This window comes from Mytilus galloprovincialis, chromosome 7, assembly GCF_965363235.1.
Source record: "Mytilus galloprovincialis chromosome 7, xbMytGall1.hap1.1, whole genome shotgun sequence".
Lineage (NCBI taxonomy): Eukaryota > Metazoa > Mollusca > Bivalvia > Mytilida > Mytilidae > Mytilus > Mytilus galloprovincialis.
Window position 1 is genome coordinate 15,587,470 of NC_134844.1, and position 21,613 is coordinate 15,609,082.

Below are 21,613 nucleotides of genomic sequence, written 5' to 3' on the forward strand. Positions count from 1 at the left end.
CATCTATTCATATGATTATTCAGATTGAGTTATTTTGTGAGAAAAACGAGAAAAAAGGCATCCGGATATTGTCCCGCCATTGGACGAAATTTTAAGTCAGATTAAACTTCCGGTTTGCGTTTTTCTGTATACTTTGAACATACATATACAAAGAATAAAGTGTATTTTCAGAATTCTATCTGCTATCATTTTCAAGTTTACTATCAACGGCGGTCACAGAGTTTATTAAATAGAGAGGATCTGCATACTATATCAATGACCACCATGGACCGATTAGTAAACTTGGAATTGAAAGTAAATACACTATATTTATAAGTAATGAATTTTCATAATATACAGATAAGCGCTAAAAATATTCATGTGAACTTTTGATACCTTTTCTGAAATTCTCCAGTTATTAAATCTTTTACAAAAAAAAGAAGATGTGGTATGATTGCCATGTTGAGACAATTCTCCACAAGAGACCAATATGACACAGAAATTAACAACTATAGGTCACCGTACGACCTTCAACAACGAGCAAAGCCCATACCGCATACTCAGCTTTAAAAGGCCCCGAACTGACAGTGTAAAACAATTCAAACCAGAAAACTAGCGGCCTTATTTATGTACAAAAAAATGAACGAAAAACAAATATTTAACACATAAACAAACGACAACCACTGAATTACAGGCTCCTTACTTAAATGTCCATACTATACATATACTAAATGTATGTTCATATTGAAATTGATAGAAAACCAAAAATTGGGAATTTGGAAATAAAGGAGGAGGGATGAAAAAAAGCATTTTCATGTCCCCAATTAGCTATGACTTTAAGATACTTTTGCTGAAATTCTCCAGTCATTCAATATTTTACAAAATTCTTCCAACAACACTTTACATACTTTAAACTACGCTCTGAATGCCCGCGATTTCGCGGGTGTGTTCTAGTTATTTTAAAATTACATCTGACTATTTAATGACCACAGTTTTACCGAAACAATATTACAATATGTTGTTCACTTTTTAATTGTCAAAAGTTCTCTCAAAGTTTAAAAATAAAATCATGTAGAATTTTAAAAGCCATGAGGCATATTTGTTAAGATTCGAAATTCTTGAAACAAATCAATTTTCGATTTAAAAAGCTTCAAAACTGTTCGAGATACATAAGTGATCGTCTGTCATCTCGGTTTACTGCTAAATTTTCTCCTGTTTTGTGAACTAACCAATCATGGTTTCGATTTCTATAATACATTTGGTACTATAAAGTGGTAGTAATGAGTATAGATGTATTTGAAACACATCAAGAAGCACATTAATTATTCCCAACTTTCAATAATAATGTTTTCTCTAATAAATTAGACAGCATACCGCCTACAGGAGCAATAAATTCTTTAATTTCCGTCAAAATTATCATTATTTTTCTTTTTTGTCTTTCAGCTTTATTTTTGATGTTTCCGACACATGAATTTCGAGATTTTTAACGACGCCCATTCAACTCCAACTTTTTGACTTTTTTATTTCTATATGATTTTGGCATTTTCTTCTGATACATAGAATCTTGCTTGTAACTGTGTATCTCTATCAATTATAATATCCTAGATAATAAGCAAAACTACACATTTTTATTAGCTCACGTGACCGAATGGCCAAGTGAGTTTTTCTCATCTCTTTGCGTCCATCGTCCGTCGTCGTTGTCCTTCGTCCGTCTTCGTCGTTCGTCGTCGTTAACTTTTACAAAAATCTTCTCCTCTGAAACTACTAGGCCAAATTAAATCAAACTTGGCCACAATCATCATTCGGGTATCTAGTTTAAAAAAATATGTCCAGTGATCCGGCTTACCAATCAAGATGCCCGGCATGGCTAAAAATAGAACATAGGGGTAAAATGTAGATTTTGGCTTATATCTCTGAAACCAAAGATTTTAGAGCAAATCTGATATGGGGTAAAATTGTTTATCAGGTCAAGTATCTGCAATGAATTTTTAAGATGAATCAGACAGAGAACCCGTTGTTTGGTTACTGCCCTTAAATTGGATATTTTAAGGAAATTTTGACGTTTTTGTTTATTATCTTTTGTATTATTATAGATAAAGATAAACCGTTTTAAAATATCAATAATGTAGAGCAAAGTAAGAGCTACAAACAGGTCAACTTGACCAAAGTGGTCAATTGATCCATAAAGGAGTAATAGTCGTTTTAATTTTTTAACAATTTTCATAAATTGTGTAAATGTTTGTAAATTTTTACAACATATTTTCCACTGTCACTTCTGGGCCAATTTCATTTCTGATATTGTAAGAGATAATTAATTGTAAGCAGTAATATTGTTTAATAAAGTAAGATCTACAAACACATCACCAACAACAAAACACAATTTTGTCATGAAATAATCTTTGTCCTTTGTTTAGTATGCACATAGACCAAGGTGCGCGACGCAGGCTCTTTAGAGCCTCTAGTTAAAATTACTAATTCAGGGACAGCTTTTAAACAACGGGTTGTGTAATGCGTCTGAAAATTTCAAAGATATAAGCCATACACTACAATTAACCACCATGTTATAATTTTAGCCATACAGGCCGTCTTGGTTAATGGGAGGGTTCATTGAATACGTTTTGTAAACTAAGTACCATAAGAATCATTAAGAGATTAATCCTTTATAACATTGTATTTTCTCTGTCATGTAGAGCCTTTTCAATTATCAAGATTCTTCAATCTTAATAGGAATATTTTTTTTGTAAATTGAAAAAGATTGTCATGGCCCATAATCAAGGTTATAAGTGACCATAGACCTTTTGCCAAATAGTAGGCCATTTGTTCCATAATCATTACTTGATACCCCATTTGTTTACCACTAACTGTTTTAACTTTTAATTATTTGATTTGAAAATATTCACCGCGTCCTTTCTCTATTTGTAATATGTTGATATTTTTACCTTTTTTATCATGACACATAAAAATAACATGGAGTCCCGACATTCCACGGTTATTTGTGGCGTTAACATTTGCACCAGCTTCTAATAGAAGGGTAGATGTTTTGACATCCTTTGCTTCTAAAGCAGACAACAAAGGTATATAATGCGTAGAGTGATCATTAGGATCGGCACCATTTCCAAGTAATGCTTCTACCAACTGAGCCGTTATCGAAGAAAAGTCAACTTTGATGTTTTGCAGTTTTCTTAAAACAGTTGCTAGGTACAGTGGCGATTCTCCTTTTAAATTCAAAGACAGTGTTGAGTTTTGATTTTCTAGAAGCTTTTGTATAATTTCACATACATTTTCCTTTGCTGGAAAATAGAAATATAAATTAAATAAACCCAATAAGTGTTTCAAGTCAAAACAGGGTTTAAATTTAGTTTACTTTTGTAGGTGTGTTACCATTGCAAAATGAATATTATGGATTGTGCACTTTGCTGTTATCAGGTTGAATATCAATGGTGGACTACATGGATTGGTTTGAATGTCTATAATTTATTATACAAGTATAACAAAATACCAAGAATATGATAAATATTGGAAGCTACGTGTCTGCTTTTTTTCTTTATTGGTATCACCAAATTTCAATTCATTCCTTAACAACTGTTAATAACGTTTGAAAATAAAAATCGAATGGCGAGTTAACTTGATTTATCGGAAAACATGATCGAGAGATCTTTCAAATGCAAATATATTACAACTCATTACTAAATGTAGCTGTCAATCACTTATTTTGTCATTCTGTTTTGTTTTCTCTATGAAAGTTTGAACAACTATTTAATGTTTATTCAACATATTGAGGATATTCCTAGAGAAAACAAAATAGAACTCCAAGATATGCTTACCCTTCTGGAGCACCTGAGATCACCCCTTGTTTTGGTTCGGTTCGTGTTGCTTATTCTTTAGTTTTCTTTGTTGTGTCATGTGTTCTATTGTTTGTCTGTTTGTCTCTTTCATTTTTCGCCATGGCGTTGTCAGTTTATAATCGATTTTTGAGTATGAATATCCCTATGGTATCTTTCGTCTCTCTTTTAAGGGATTTGATTCAAAAATTCAAATGACGCAAACAATTCAAATCGATACATGTATTTTTTTTTTACTGTTATGTCGATTATTGTGTTTCTTACACTAACTCTTTTAACGGCAACAAATCCTTAAAAATATAAATTCGTGGTATATGTAATTAGAATTTATCGATATTTTGTATTTTTTATTCGATCGATGTTCTAAGTTCAAATGGAAAAGGGGACATTTCCTAAATCGATCAAAAATAATAGAAGGGCAACAACACTTCTTTGTGTCAATAGTCAGGAATATAATTGGTGAAAAGCACTGTTAGGTACAAATTTGACACACCAGCTACACATTCCTCACAATGCAACAAAAAATGTATTATTGTTTTTTAACATCATAACCTAAAGGAATACTTTGAGTAATCAATTGCGAGTGTTGCAGTTTGTTTCATTGTTAATTGTCGTTGGAAGATGGTCTATATATTTTTTTTATATAATATTGTCTTCAAAATGTTTTGACAAGACTTTCTACAATTCAGCATGATACTAAATTTAACCCAACGTTGCTGTCACATGATCACTATCGTTATAAGGTCAAAGAGTATATACACATTAAATTGTCGAAAACATACACATAATTATCAGCAAGAGACATATCATGTTAATTTGATGTTTTTTTCTGGATTCAGCCTGTAAATATTAGTTTACTTACGATTTTTCAGACACATATGTACCGCTGTATCCCCTACTTGATTCTTGTCAACTATTGTGTTCTTGCACAATTGTAAGAGTACTTCTAAAGTCGCTAGGGAACCAGTCTTTGCAGCTATATGCAATGGCCCATTTCCGTCTTGATCTTTTCCAAAATATGCTCCATGTCTATCAAGGAATGAAGCTATATTTGATTTTATTTCATCTCTGTTCATATCATCATCGCAACGTGTTTCTTCAGACAACAACGATAATAGTATTGAGCGTTCTGCCGAATCAATATTTTTAATAGAATTTCCTGTATCCCCAAAGAATTGCAGAAATTCCAATGCATCATCTAAAGCTAGAAAAGAGTAAACAATTATTCTAATCTAATTCCTGACAATTTGAGTTTCGAGAGAAATGGAACGTTTACTGAAATCCCAAACTGGTGCAAAAAGCTGCTCACAAGGAAGCTATTAAACCAAGAGTCCCAAACGGTGAAGTTTAAATCATCCCTTCGTAAATTTGACGGACGCCATCACGAGTTGGTTGACCGTTATGGAATAACCGTTTTACAAATGATATCGGATATGTTTCTTATGTCGTAACTACACGGCCGACACGGTTAATCTATATTGAGTATGCGGCTATATCGGAGGTTGGTCTGTTAATCGGGTTGGCTTAAGTCTGTTAATCAGGTGTTATCGAGAAAATCATTGAAAGTTCGGCATGTTTCATTGTATAACTTTCTAAATATATTTTCATCATAAAAAGTATTCATGTCTAACAAAACAATTCAATGTACTGAATTCAGTGGTGTAATTATTATTTTTCTAGCTTCGATGTACGATCTATAAAATGAAAAGGCGGGTTACTCATCAATAAATTTATACACATTTTACACACATAAAATGTACACAAAATTACACATTGGTTAAATTTACTTGCATTCAATATTTTGAACATCGAAAAAAGAAAGGCATTATGTTTGTTAACCATATTAATATCATTGTGTGAAAAATGTACACGAAAATCTGTATTTTGGTGACATAAATCAATCTTTATTTAAAACCTGGTCTGTTAATGGGTTGGATGTATAAAACCCGGTCTGTTAATTGGTCTGCTAAGAGTTATTAATGGCAATTAAAGTATAATTTTATTTTTATATGGGGTGTTATCGGATCAAATGAGTAGGCTCAAGACGAGCGGCTAAAATATACGAAAACAACACATGAGCAATGAAACATAACATACAATGTATACGGAAACAACACATGAAATTGAAAATTAATAAAAAATGGTTTCAAAAAGTGTAATATTAAAGTAATATCAATTTCATCCAAGAATGATCGCATATATCATGTTGATTCTGTTTAATTGTCATGAATGACACAAATTTGTCATCTACATTGGTAACCAGTATATTAAATCAGAGATAAACGTCGTAATGTAACTAAACATCAGTAAGTAAAATATATTGGGATGACAAAATATGAAAAATAAAGAAAGAATAATGAGTAAGATAAATAAAATGTAGAAAAAAATGACATAAAAATTGAAAGAATACAGAAATAAACAATACCCCCAATCCGGACCCTCATGTACTGTATACGAGAGAATCTGGATGGAAACGAAGAATATAGAATAATATGTAAGGACAGTAGAGGGTGGTACATTGCTAAAAACGAGAGAAAAATAATACTTGTTTAAGAATACACGCGTGAAACACCGATGGCTGTTGAAACAGTAACGGATTGCGATGTACTTATAGGCGAGTGACTTTAACCATAAAATTTTATTTTTAATGCACCTACCTAACACACGGCTAAATTATATATCATTTGAAAGCTACACATCTGTACTATCTGTTTTGCCCGGTCGTAAAAAAATCGTACGGTGCAATTTCCGTCAAATCAAGATCAAAGGTCAAGGACGAATAAGTACATATTTTCTAAGATTTCATCTTGATTGCATAGTATGACTTTTATACACTAAATTCATATATGAAAACAATTTAAAATTTTAGCAGAGAGATTAACAGACATTAATTATATGCATTTTAAAATATTTAAAGCGTTTTTTTGCTAGACAGCACATGTTTCCTGAAATTCGAGCAAAAGTTAACAAAATGTGTGAAAACCCAAATTTTTCTATCTGATGCAACTGCTAATCACTTAAAACTAAGTAAAACCTTGTAATGACTACCAAAGAAGTTTTTGACATCATAAATTTCCTAAAATTATGCTTACTTCTAAACAAACAGCAAATCATAACAACTCATACAGTTGCCCAAAATACCACCATCTGCGAAAAAAACAGCTTTTAAGCATTTCTTCCTATTTAAACATTGTATGTTGTCAATATAAGATTTATTCAACAAATTCTTAAGAAATTGAAAAATTTAAAGTAAAAAAATATGTGCGCAAATTATACTATTGCTTGAAATAAAGGGTGCGAAACTAAGAAATTGCAATCTGCATTTTAAATACCAGACTGAAATAATTTAAACATCTTTCGACTTTTCTAATTGTTTGATTTGTAGCTTTATTATAAATATTGATGTAGTGAAAAGACCTTTTATTTATTAAATGTGAACCATAAAAAAGAAATTGAAGATTTAGACAAACATAAATAGAAAATAAATTGAAATTTCAAAGAAATAAAAAAACTAGTAAAAACATTATAAAACATGACTTCTTGATTGCTTAAATTGCGTTGTTCATTATTTAAATGCATTAATTCATCAAATGAGAATAATTTTGAAGAAAAAAAATCTATTATTACGCAACGATTCTAGTTACAACTAGACTTCCTGAATAGCTTGAATGACTAGTTCATTTTTCATACGAGGATGACTTCATGCAAGAGTTTCTGGTGACGGCTGAAAAGAAGCTAGCATTATCTTGAAACTTCACTTTCCAGTATATGAATGATGTCATCTCACTGAAAAGTGCCAAATTTGTGACAATGTTGGAATCGTATTTTCCATTCAAATTGAAAATAAAAAGACTCAACAGATATAGTTAACTCTATCACGTATCTTGAAATCGACGATGAGGGTTGGTTGAAAACAAGTGTTACGACAAAAGAGAAGAGCATAAATCAACCCATAAAAACACTCCTTACTACCAAATTATAAAGTTTTCATTTCTATGTAGCAATATTATAGCAACGGCTGCATATCTATACTACTAAAGGAGGAGACCGATTTCATTGAAAATCCTCTGAAACAATAACAAGTCCGAAATATTTATGATATGACGTATAATAGTTATCAAAAGTACCAGGATTATAATTTTATACGCCAGACGCGCGTTTCGTCTACACAAGACTCATCAGTGACGCTCGTATCAAAATAGTTTAAAAAGCCAAATAAATACAAAGTTGAAGAGCATTGAGGACCCAAAATTCCCAAAAGTTGTGCTAAATACGGCTAAGGTAATCTACTCCTGGGGTAAGAAAATCCTTAGTTTTTCGAAAAATTCAAAGTTTTGTAAACAGTATAAATGTAGGGTTTTGTATTTCCTTAATTTGTCTTTGCATGCTCAGTCGACGTACTGCCCGCGAAATTGAATAAACCTTTTTATTTAAACACTTGCCCAATTGTAACGCGATTTCGCGGAATCTTCTTGTGGAGTATATATCTCCAAGTTGATACAATATTTCAGAGCTTGCATTTACTTTCACGATTTTCGAGATAGTGCGTAACTGCTCACAATGAAGATATTAAATAAAGGCAACTATAGTTTACCGCTATTCAATAGTCATCAATCGATTTACTAGTAACTGAAACAAATCCGGTCACAAAACCAAAACCAAGGAAAATGCATCAACTATGAGAGGAACACAACGATATAACAGAAACACTGAACTGCTTCAAAAACAAACGCCAACATACAAAGAAACAGATTAATGGATACCAACTGTCATATGCCTGACTTGGTACAGGACATTTGAAGAAAAATGGTGTTTCGAATATGGTTTTAAACCAGAGTTCAAATACAAAATTTAAATTATCCCTTAGAACATTTTATGGACGCCACTACTAGTTGGTTGACAATTATGAAATATCTATTTCGCCAGATGATGACTGATAAGTTCCAATCGACGTAACCAAAATACCGTCATCTCTGCCTTGATTGTCACCTACCGAATAAGGCTTGGCACCGAGTTAGGAATTACATAGCCACAAGCTGGGTGTCACATGTGGAACATGATCTGCTTACCCTTTGGGAGCCCCTGAGTTCACCCCAAATATTTTTGGAGGGTTTGTGTTACTCAATCTGTAGTTTTATATGTTGGGTTTTGTATACTGTTACTGTTCGTTTTTTGCCGATTTTCATTACTGCAAGTTAATGTCTTCAAAGTAAAATAATACCAAAGGGACAATCAACATCTCAAACCATGAATCAAATAAACTTTATTAAAACAATGAACAAAATTAAATTAAAGTCCAAGAGACGAACAACAGTCCACAAAACACAGCACACCATGAAAACGATCACTGCCTAAAACAGCGAATGATCTTATGAGGTCAGGAAGGGTATTCAACTTTTTCATTTTTTATTTCACAACTGCTTATATTGTTTTACATACACAATGACCTGCATTTGTATTTTAAAAGCTTATGTTGAAAATGATCAAAGCATCTTTTATTCAAACAATTAAAGCGATTAAACTTCTAAACAAATTTAATATGACGAACACGATTTTAAACTAAATAAGAAGCAGCAGAATTCTATTTAGTTCGTTTACATCCCGCTTTGGACAAGCAAGTGTTTCTTTACAAGATTACTTATTTCAATGTTGCCTACGATTCAGTCGCAAAGTCATGTTTGCATTTAAACATGATTACAAAAAGTAAATAAGTTTGACTTCGTAAAAAACATATTTTTACCACAATTAGCTCGTATATATTCTTTTCGAACTTCAAATACCCCTTCTATTATTATGGAAAATCATTCTCCTCCCTGATATTGACAATAAGCGATGTGCTATCTTAACATAGAATAACAAAATGATCACTATTTGCAGCAACTACAAACACTTCAATACAAGGCTGTTCTATTAACAATAATTAATAATTGCATCTTAAAATTACAAAACAAATATTCCTTGACCTAAAACATATACATTTATCTATTTTTTTAGCATACAAATATCGATTCCCCAAGATATATTTTGCTTGTGGAACAATTTTTCCTTTTTTTAGGATTTATGATAAATTTCAATTTTTCGGGAAATAATGCGCATCTAACCTCTTATGTTTTGTTTGATTTGGAAGTAATGTATCATATTCCATAAAGTTCATATGATCTTTTGGAAAATTTTATGGTACAAGAATTAGAAAATGGCTTTTTGTTTAGTAATCGCAAAAATTGAAATGTTTATTCATGACCTTTGACCTTGATTTAACAGAAAATGCACCGTACGATTTTTTTACGACCGGGCAAAACAGAAAGTACAGGTTATTAGCTTTCGAATGATATATAATACAGCCGTGTGTTAGGTGGGTGCATTAAAGTCGTTAACTAAGCGCCTTTTTGAAATAAGTCACTCGCCTATTATATTGGTGACAAATTCCAGAAGTTTACATGAGGACAACTATGGTGGCAGGTTAGTGCCATTTTGCGTTTTAGCGCTTTACCGTTTTCGCCTTACATATTCTATATGGCGAAAACGAAAAATTGCGAAGTCGAAAACGCGAGAACGCGAAACCGATTTCTCGTTTTCGACTTCTCGTTTTCGTGTTTTCGACTTCGCGATTTCGCGTTTTCGCCCTACAGATTATGAAAGGCGAAATCGCGAAAACGCGAAATGGACTTCACCGGCCACCATAGACAACTGTAGTTTTCCTCTGCACTTATGTAGAAAGGAACTAAACGGAATAAAATGAATTGAAACTTAAAATAACCAAATGTAGCTGCATTCGCTCCTCTCCGTTTACTTCTTTAGAGTGATTTGTAAACAACATATGATTAAGTAAAAGAAGTAACCCAATTGGAAGATGCTGACGAATTAGGGTTTAACGTCCAGTGACAAATATCATGTTCATATGTGAACGAGAACACGTTATATGTACCCTGTGTTGTATTAGAAAGACACTTTCAGTCGGAATTGAGAACTTGCTACTTCGAACAGACACAAAAATTAAGGCTGAATGAAAACGTCAATAAAAAAATCATGAATATTCCAGAGGCCAATCCACATCACGCTATATTGAAGTGACACACCCTTCAATAAAATGCAAAGTAAAAATGCTCTTTCTATGATACTGTGGCACCGTATTGTCATTTTTGTTTACTCAGGAACATCTCATTCTTAAATTTTTCAAGGGGAAAATATAAAGGTAGCAAAATTATTGTCTTGGCTAAATAACTCTTAACTGACACAATTTCAATTGTCCAACCCATTAACAGACTTTATTCCCATAATTTTCACTAAAATGTGGTATTATTCACGTTATTTTAAAATTATGAAATATTTACTAAATGTCAATTTATTTTTTAGAACCACAGTACTATATTTTGTCCTTTAAATGATATCTAAATTTGTTTGTTTCGCCTTTTATTAAAAAAATTGCTATGCGTATAAGCATAAATACTACATACTTGCGCGACGCCTTTTAGTTTTACTGAATACTGCGCAGACTAAGAAATGTTTTTACAAGTGCAAAATGTTCTATGATAGATATCATTTTGTCAGACACTTTTCTTTTTTTTATTTGGTTCTTGTAACATGCCAAAAATCTGTATATTTAATAGAGTTTAACATTAAATTAAGCGTTTTACTCTTAACAGACGTATAACCAACCCGATTAACAGACCAATCGCCCATATAGCCGCATACTCAATATAGATTAACCGACCAATCTCTCGGTTAGCCGAGTGTCGGCCGTGAACTACAATCCGCTTCCCTTTCATGAATGTGACCTATCGAATTAGACTATTTACCGGATTTTTTATCACATAAGCAACACGACGGGTTCCACATGTGGAGCAGGATCTGCTTACCCTTCCGGAGCACCTGAGATCACCCCTAGTTTTTTTGGTGGGGTTCGTGTTGTTTATTCTTTAGTTTTATATGTTGTGTCATGTGTGCTGTTGTTTGTTTGTCTTTTTCATTTTTAGCAATGGCGTTGTAAGTTTGTTTTAGATTTATGAGTTTGACTGTCCCTTTGGTATCTTTATTCCCTCTTTTATAATCAAATACAACTGTTTAAGTGTTGACTGACTTACACATTTCAATATAAAACGTGTGGTAAGAACTATGATTGATTTCAAAGTGTAAACTACTTTTTGAAAAATTGATATAAATCGAAGAGCTTTTAACATGATCCAAACATCAGACATTTTCTTTATAATATTATGTAATAGAATAGTTTTACCACAACACTTGCAAATGAAGTAAAATTACCTCGTGGTTAAAATTAACTGCAGTTTAACACCCTTGAAAAAGTCTTAAAATAACATTCACGCCATTACAGGTATACGAGCACATTGAAAAGTTATCAAATACGATGTAGTTTAAATTTACTTAAATGGGTACTACTTTCCAGTATTGTCTTTTAAACCGAGCCTTAGGTGTTTACAATTGATTATAGTCCTTTTCTAATTGTGTTTTGTTTATTAACATAACATGTCTTACCGTATTTAGTCTTTTTAACGATTATAATACAGTGTATATGTTAGCGGCAAACATTTCAATTTTATATCTAGTTATCTCCAAAGACTAACAATACCATGGTCATTGAAAATTTGTGAAAGACAACATATTATATATTCATGAAATAAAAAAAAAGTCGTGCATTTTTTTTTTCTTTTCAAAAAATATTTTATTAAAAAATTGTTTTTGTGATTTTACTTTTTTTCACAAACATGCACACATACTATCGATATTAAGTGTTAAACATCAGCATTCTCAGACAATCACAAGTCTTATTAAATATAAAGAAAAGAAGATGGTACTATTGTCAATAAGAGGACCCCAATCCACATAGTCAGCCGTTAAAGACCCCAACGTGACAAATGTATAACAATTCAAACAAGAAATGATGTGGACCCCTATGTAAAGTTGTGCACCTCAAATGCACATATATGCATGGCAATACATATTTCTGTAAATATATAAAACATTTAAAGCAAGTATCTTTTTTCACATGTTTGCTGGGCAACGGCGTCCATTTTTGAAATTCCAAAGTCAAAAGTCTTATTTAGACTTACTTGCTAGTCAACAATCATATTTAGTTCATTAACTTTAAAGCATTTTGAAATGTTTGACATTTTTTGACATTTTATATGGTTCATATTGTAACTAAGATCATTTCAAAAATTTAATGGCAGATACCACATTGGTACAATGGAGGGAACATACCTTCAAAGTTTAAATGCATTTGACCTACCATTTTAAGAAAGTGAATCCTACTTTTAGATTTTTGGAGCCTTTTGACCAGTCTCGACGTGTTTCCATGGTAACGGCAGACATTTTAGAAATTCCAACACCAAATTCAACATCCAACAATATTGCTCATCGTCAATGTGAAGTTTTAATAAATTTGGAGCATTTTGAAATTTTGTACCTATTGTATTAACAATAGTTGGCTAGTTGCATGGTAAATTTGTGTCGACACAAGACTTTGAATCGTGTGTTCGCAACTCTAAAATTTTATTTACTTTTCCTGATGCAGAAACTGAAAAATATACAATGCACCCCAACAAAATGCCAATTGAACGAATGTTTGAAATGTATTTCACATACACTTCGAACCATGTTTTAGCTTTCCCAGCTGAAGTTGCAACTTAAGGATTTGGCTTCTCAAATGCTAAATCATACATCATCTGCCAACCTTCACATTTTTATTTTCTTCTCTAAACCTTTTTACTTATACATACTTAATTTGATTTATCAATTATAGTTGTAGTCAATGCATATTTATTCTATTTCCAAAACACTTCTTTCGAATGTAAGCACGGATAATTGCCATGTTGACGTTGAAATTATCTATCCTTTCCATGTTAAGTGTGTATTCACAAGTTAAATTGCTACTCATTCATATAATCGCCTTACAACAAATATGGATATTAGTGCATGGTGTTTACGGTTACCGGTTCACTAGTTTTTCAAGTTACATCCTAGTAGAATGCATATGTTTGTACATGCTAAACAACGAAAACAGTCAAATTTAACATTTTGCGATTTTTTTCCAAAGTAAGCAAGACACTGTTGTTTTATATATTTTTATTCTTTAAGGTGGCTCGTGGGTACAAAAATTTAATCAAAATAATTCAACCTTTATTTTTTCATTACAAATTTTATTTATTACACTACTAGTTATTACTTTATGATATGGTAAAAAAATCAACCCAAAAATCGATTCGGTTTGGCCCCAGATGACTTTTAAAATGTTTATATCATTGAAAAAGATCCAAATTATCTTCTTTTGGTGCAAAATGCCATTTTTTGGCATTAAATTTGAAATATCTTTTTTAACTCATCGGTGACCTATATTTTTTATTATTGTTTTCACATAAGCTGTACATAAACTAAATAATTGTAAAATTTAAGCGATTTCTGTAATTAGGTTATTTTTTATTTCTATACTGCCTCTATTTCTATTAGTTCAACAGAAAAAAAGGACTTTAACAAAAATGTATGCTTCTTCCGGAGGCAGATTGTGAGCTTAAATGAACGGTGACTCCATTTTTTTATTTCATTTTTCTTTTAAGTATCTGAAAAAGTTCATTTATAAAAGAACATAGCGAAATCCTATAATAGAAAAAAAAATTGATTTATACCCAGGAGCCCCCATAAACAATTTAATTATATCATTGACTGCTATAAATTCAGTTGACTGTTGTCGTGATAGTATAAGATATTAATACAAAATTGGTCGTTCTGTTACAATGTAAACTCATTGAACAAGCATACTAGAATCGAGTACCACCAGAAAAGGCTGGTAATCATTTAATATACCAGCTGCATGATCTAAATTAAATGCTTTTAACAACTAATTTTAATAGTTTGTTCTTATTTTGTATTGTTATACCACTGTCCCAGATTACGGGGAGGGTTGGGATCCCACTAACATGTTTAACCCCGCCACATTATTATGTATGTGCCTGTCCCAATTCAGTGGTTGTCTTTTGTTTATGTGTTATATATTTGTTTTTCTTTCCTTTATTTATATGAATAAGGCCGTTAGTTTTCTCGTTTGAATTGTTTTACATTGTCATTTTGGGGTCTTTTATAGCTGCTATGCTGTATGTGCTTTTCTCATTGTTGAAGGCCGTACAATGACCTATTTCTGTTAATTTCTTCTTTTTTATATAATAAACAAATAATGATCTCCCAGACAAAACAATCAACCAGTTAATTGTATAGATATTATAGGTCACACGTCATTAAATGGCTATATGTAAATCTGAAGAAAAAAAAACAGTATTTGCCAACTTATACGTGTTTTATGTTATTCGATCTCTTGGGAAAATCAAGTTGTGTCATTATCAACAATACTTCCTCTTCTCATTTTATTATATTTATTTTAGTTTTTCGATATAGGTGTCACTATGGAATATTTTGATAAACGTTTAGAAAAATAACATACCATTATGTGTGCAGCACTGTATCCCATATTTTTCGTCTCTGTCTAACTTTAAGTTTGCACCAGCTTTAACTAAAGTCTCGATAGCTTCGTCAGCATCCTGTATATTTACTGTTTCTTTTAGCCCTTCAAGAAACCCCCGATCATCCATGTGTCTTATGAAAATAAGGAGATGTAGTACATTCCTTATAAATGGCATTCAAATATGGCCGATTATTGTATTGATAACAAATCGAAAATGCACTTACTTGATTTACCGGAAGAGTACTTTATTGATATTTGATATATTAGGTTATTTTTAACTTTCAACTATTAACTTGTATTTACTGCGAATTTGAAAAAAAATGCAAATTATTATTATTCTTAAGGAGTTATAGTTCTACATGGATGAGCAACAATTTCAAGTATTACATGGAAGAAATAAAATTATACAAATTTAATTATTTTACCGCAAAAATGTGAAATAACTAATAAGCTGAGTCGCTGGAATAGGTCACTATTTCATGCTCCATAATATATATATTGGATAGTATTTATATTCTTACTTGTGGAACTTGCAAGCTGCAGTATGTTGGTGAAACAGAAACTAAATTCAACATCAGACTTAACAATCACCGGGCGTTCTATACAAAAGGAAGAAACTGTCCAATTACGAGACACCTCTTAAGAACAGGACATACTTTTGATTATACTTAATTGCCCAAATACATGTATATCTTATCTAATAATCTATAATCATATATTCATGTTCATTCTTTTATTATTCATATTTCCCCTTACTTTTAACTCTATAATGAACCAGAACCGACCAATTATATATTTCAATAGATATAGTAAGATATGGTATGAGTGCTAATCAGACAACTCTCCATCCAAGTAACAATTTATCAGAGTGCAGCCTTCAACACGGAGCTTTGGCTCACACCAAACAGCAAGTTACACTAAACCAGTTGGATGTACTACTCCCTTGATTTTATTTGTACATGTACATGTATGTCATGTTATGTTTTATTGTAAAATAGTATTGTTAATATTGAGAGAATTAATATCTCTTAGTCATCCTTTAAGAACATTAAAATTTAAATGTAAACACTGCTTTTCTATACTGCTTTAATATAACTGTACATACATGTTATTGAAATACATCAAAATCTTTTTGGACAGTTTGGTCATTGGCAATCAGACATATCCAGAAATCAACGCCACTTTGCTTATTTGAATATTATACTAAAGAAATCAGATACGGGTCACGGAAATTACATTAAAATGATAGGGAATTTTGAAAAAATGTCTGTTTTAATTTTAATTTAAGCGATAGACAGGTTGCCGGGGCAGAAAATGAATATACACAACAATATACACCATTTAAACGAAACATAATGACTGTTGTTGCAAAAATACAGGTTCCTGAGCTATTTTAAAAATCGAAGCGAGAGGCTTTTAACATTGCAGTGTAAAATACAGGCTAAAATGGCTGAAACATCAAATTTGCAAACTTCGTGTTGAAAATTGGCTTACAATGTACAGGGCCATTACAAAAACAGGTTTCCGGGGTGAAATTTGAAACTTGAATTTCCAAAGAATAAGCAAGTCCAAACCTTGTATATGTAGTCGTTGAACTCTAGGTTCCCACGTAAAATTAAAATGTCACTATTTCAAGAAGAATAAACTCACAAAAGCACGAAAAATTCACTAAATTCGCGTTCATTGTTTTGATTTTGACCGCCGACAACTTTACGGAAATATCAAAGTGATTGTAAACAAGGACTCTTTGACGGGCAACTTATAATATCCGTGTTTTAAAGATTTTAATGATATCAAGCCTATCAAGCCAGTCTAGTTCAAACTACTATCACGTGGTACAATTCTCATTTACATATTATGAATATTAATTAGCAAAACCACTACTAATTTCTGGCTATGTCATCCCACTTCTTTTCATTTATTTATTCCATCAACAGCAATTCAAAAGCAAATGATACATAGATATTAAATTTCATATGAACGAATTTTAAGCTCGCTACCACACAGATAAAATATGGGAACAACTAATAATCTCAAATACAAATAAACAATTTAACCCTTAACTAGAAAAAACTGGCACAAAGTCATCTTCTCGCCCATTTTCCTCTTCTAATTGGTTATTCAGGAGCAAATCAAGGTATTCCTCCTCGTCCTCCGACAGAGGACAGTCAGATTCACTCTCATCGTCCATGTGTACAGGTTAAGAAGCAATAAGTAGTATGTCTCGTTAAAATTTCAAGTAGCAAAAATGTTGGAAAATAAGTTCAACAATCAGGACGTCGCGATAATGTAAGAAATATTCCGCTTCCAAAACCCGTAATTTTCCGTCTATTTTTGTCAAATTTCACACGCTAATTGCTCACTCATTCCAGTATCAAAACTTGAAAGGAAAAGTCTTTTTGGAAAGCTTGGAAATTAATTTAAAAAATACTCGATTTAGATTTTCCAATTTCGAGATACGTTTTCCTATAATTGACGTAGACCTTAAAAACTATGTTTTTTTGGCATTGTGAGTCCTTGTCTTTTTCGCTACTCGTTTCCTCTGCTTGGACACATACCATAAATTATTGTTTTCTTTCAATAATCGATAACTATTGGAAAGCTCTTTGTTTGGTCTTTATGCATATTTTAATTTTCCATTGGTAATGTTAGAAAGCCGTTAAAATACGCCATTTCGGCAATGAACAGATTGTTTCCCGTTTGTAAATAACGTATGAACTGCGAAATAAAATGACTGCATTAAACTCACAAAACGCATTGAATAAAAAAATATTCCATTGACTCTTGCCTTTAAAATAAGTCTTTCGTGGCTAAAATACGTTTAGAATGAGTGACATAATGCTTTCATAAAAAAATATGACTTAAAAAACGCTTGATGAATGCCAGTGATCCCATCAGAGGTTTCCAATGTATAGAGGCTTTATTTCAAAAGATATATTATTTCTGGTGTTACATTTTCTTTGAGATGATCTTTTTAGCCCTGCATAAATCTCCTTTGTATAACTTATAGAAACTTTCTAATACTGGTAATCATGACGTAAAATTAAATGTGCTTTCTTATCAGTAACTCAAGTTATTATTTTCTAGTTTATATATTTAACTAGATAGTAATATCAAACATAATAAAATGTTGCCTTTGTGCAAGGCATCCAGTTGAGTTTTACAGCGGTCCACTTGTCTGAGTGGTATAAATAAATCAAATCAAACAAATAAAATAAGTTTGCTTCATATGACCCCATCAGGTCATTATAATTACAGACAAGACAAAGACAAGAGACAAACACTTAACATACATTAGAGGCAATAACAATAGTATATGGTTGGTTACACACACAAATATGTGCGAGAGTGAGCTAGCTACGGAAAAGAATGTTGGCAAAACTTGTATATACAGTCCTTGGATGGTGTAAACTTCCCACTAACACCATACACCATTACACCATTACACCATACACCTTGACCTTGTACCATTACACCATACACGTTACACCTTTGCACCATACACGTTACACCTTTGCACCATACACCTTACACATTACACCGTGCACCATTCCCCATTCTATCTACTCGATTTCAAATTACCGTCATTACCCATTATGCAATTAAATTTCAAATATTAAAAGTATTATTATTGTTTATGTTTACAATTCAAAAAAATAAAATAAAAAGAACTTCATTTTCAACCAATGAAATGTCGTACACCATCATTCACACCATTCCATATCGCACGTTACACAATCAAACCATTCCTCAAACACCATTACACCATTCCCCTTACACCATACACCATAGCACCATACACCTTACACCATTGCACCATATGCCATACACCATTACACCATACACGTTTTTTTTGGGAAGTTTACACCATCCAAGGGCTGTAATAGCTAGGTGTGTCAATTTGGTAAATTTATTTTCCAAGTTTTTTTTTCTAGCTTCACAACTTTTGATCATGTATCTGAATAAAGATATTATAAAGCTTTTATCATTATTTGAATACATTCTCTAAGCTTATCATTTTCAATTTTAAATATTCAATAATTCACTGCAACTTTCGGTCTACACGTTATGAACATTATAAGCAGCTGTTTGAGGGGTTCATTGATTTGGCCCGTAATAATTGCTAGACAAAACTTCTATGCCTAATCACTATGCACTCATTTTCTAATGGCATTTCAAATTTCCCAAGATTCATTTCGGTCAACCCCCTCAATCAGGACCTGCTTTGTTCTAATCCTGAACATGTTTGAACTTGTTATTAGAAATGCATTAAACAAAAAACAGTCTAACAATCATTCTACTTGTAATTCCACTATACATTTATCTAATGTGAAACGCAGGATTATTAATTAAAACATTGAAATATTCTGTTTCCTTCAATCACTGGAGTATGTCTCAGGTATTGGAACACACTGGTTGTATCCACTAAGCTTAGCTGACATAGATTTTGACAGTTTTGTTACTATCATACATCAAAAAAGGAATGTTCTTAAAAAATTACTTTTGTTTTGGCTTCAAATATTTTGATTAATCAAAGTACAGTCAATTTAAACGTTTCATATACGCAGAGACTACTCGTACTTGATATATACGACAAAATTTCGAATATTTTAAAAATATTTATTAAGCACGGGGAAAAAGTTTTTAATAAACTTGATTTGAGAAAAATGTGGCGTGACTACATGTATTAACAAAATTGACGTGTTTTATGGTAAATTATAATATAATTCCCGAGATAGCAATGACGCTCGCATCGGATGTTCCCCGCTTGAATGTGACTCTGTTGATTCTTTTGTTTATATATAGTTCATATAATTTCTCAAGCGAATGTCTCGTCAAATTTAATAATATTTTAGAGCAACATAACGCCCTAATTTCTTTTTAGATGAAAAAAGTGTAAAAAAACTTTACATTACATTTACTATAAAAAAAAAAAAAAAGAACATGTGGTATGAATGCCAATGAGACAACTATCCACAAAAGACCAAAATGAAACAGACATTAACAACTATAGGTCACTGTACGGCCTTCAACAATGAGCAAAGCCCATACCGCATAGTCAGATGTAAAAGGCCCCGATAAGACAATGTAAAACAATTCAAACGAGAAAACTAACGGCCTTATTTATGTAAAAAAATGAACGAAAAACAAATATGTAACACATACACAAACGACAACCACTGAATTACAGGCTCCTGACTTGGGACAGACACATACATAAATAATGTGGCGGGGTTAAAACATGTTAGCGGGATCCCAACCCTCCCCTAACCTTGGACAGTGGTATAACAGTACAACAAAAGAACGAACTATAAAAATCAGTTGAAAAAGGCTTAACTCATCAGAAGGACAAAAATACAAATGGACGTGGCCGGGTACTTATACATCCTTTACTGTAAGTTTATGTTTTTTTTTTATTCTTTCAACATTCAACACCATTTAACTTTTTTGTATGTTAATTAGTGACATTTCATTTTTGAAACAGTTAAACTTCAATGTGTATTGATTCGTTTCAATAAATATAAACAATTCATAAGTATAATCCGGTTTTCACTCTAAAGCGTCGATATGTATTATTTCTTTGTGCCATTGAAAACAAACAATCAATCAAGACATATTATGTTCAAATATTCAATAGTTTCAGCACTTACAAATGTTTTGGTTATATCTAAATGATAAGTAGGCCTTAAAAATATATTAACATGTCCAGTAAGTATGTTATTGCAAACAGAACAAAATTATTTATATAAATATTCAGCGATTGTTTTCTATTTTCTATTGGGGGATACAAAAGTCATTTACCAAATGAAGGCAGGCAATACTGGGCCAAAATGCGTCAACATAACTTATATAAAGTTAACGGTTAAAAAATATAATAAATTATATAGAGGAAAACAAACACACAAAAAAAACGAAACAAAATAAGCCATCTTATGAAGAACAAGGGTGAGCGGGTGCTCCGGTAAAGTTATCATTTCCTGGTCGATAAACATCATCATTCACATTACTCCTGCATAGATATGTCGATCTGTCCTAAGTCAGGAATATAATGTTCAGTAGTTGTTGTTTGTTGATGTGGTTCATAAGTTTTCGCGTTTTTCGGGTTTTTTTTATATATAGATTAAACCGGAAAGTAAACATCAGTATGTTGATGGTTTTCTGAAACTAAAAAAGAAGAAACCGTTGGTTGTACCGTTTGAATGGTTTTACACTTAGTCTACCAATTTGTTGCCCTTTATAACTTGCTGTTTGGTGTGGAAGCTCGAACATAAAAAAAATAAAAAGGTCAAATAAAGATCGAAGTTGACGAGAATTGAAGACCCAT

The 21,613-nt window shown here is 31.9% G+C and overlaps 1 protein-coding gene across 1 annotated transcript in view; it reads right to left on the reverse strand.

The window, feature by feature from the left end:
- LOC143084410 (uncharacterized) overlaps window positions 1-15,494 on the reverse strand; it is a 28,623-nt gene extending 13,129 nt beyond the window's left edge. The window contains exons 1-3 of the mRNA XM_076260787.1: window positions 15,268-15,494; window positions 4,684-5,025; window positions 2,919-3,269 (exon numbers count right to left, since the gene is read on the reverse strand). Of these exons, the coding sequence (XP_076116902.1) occupies window positions 2,919-3,269; window positions 4,684-5,025; window positions 15,268-15,463 (889 nt within the window). The 5' untranslated portion in view covers window positions 15,464-15,494. The remainder of the gene's footprint in view (window positions 1-2,918; window positions 3,270-4,683; window positions 5,026-15,267) is intronic.
- Window positions 15,495-21,613: the final 6,119 nt, after the last annotated feature.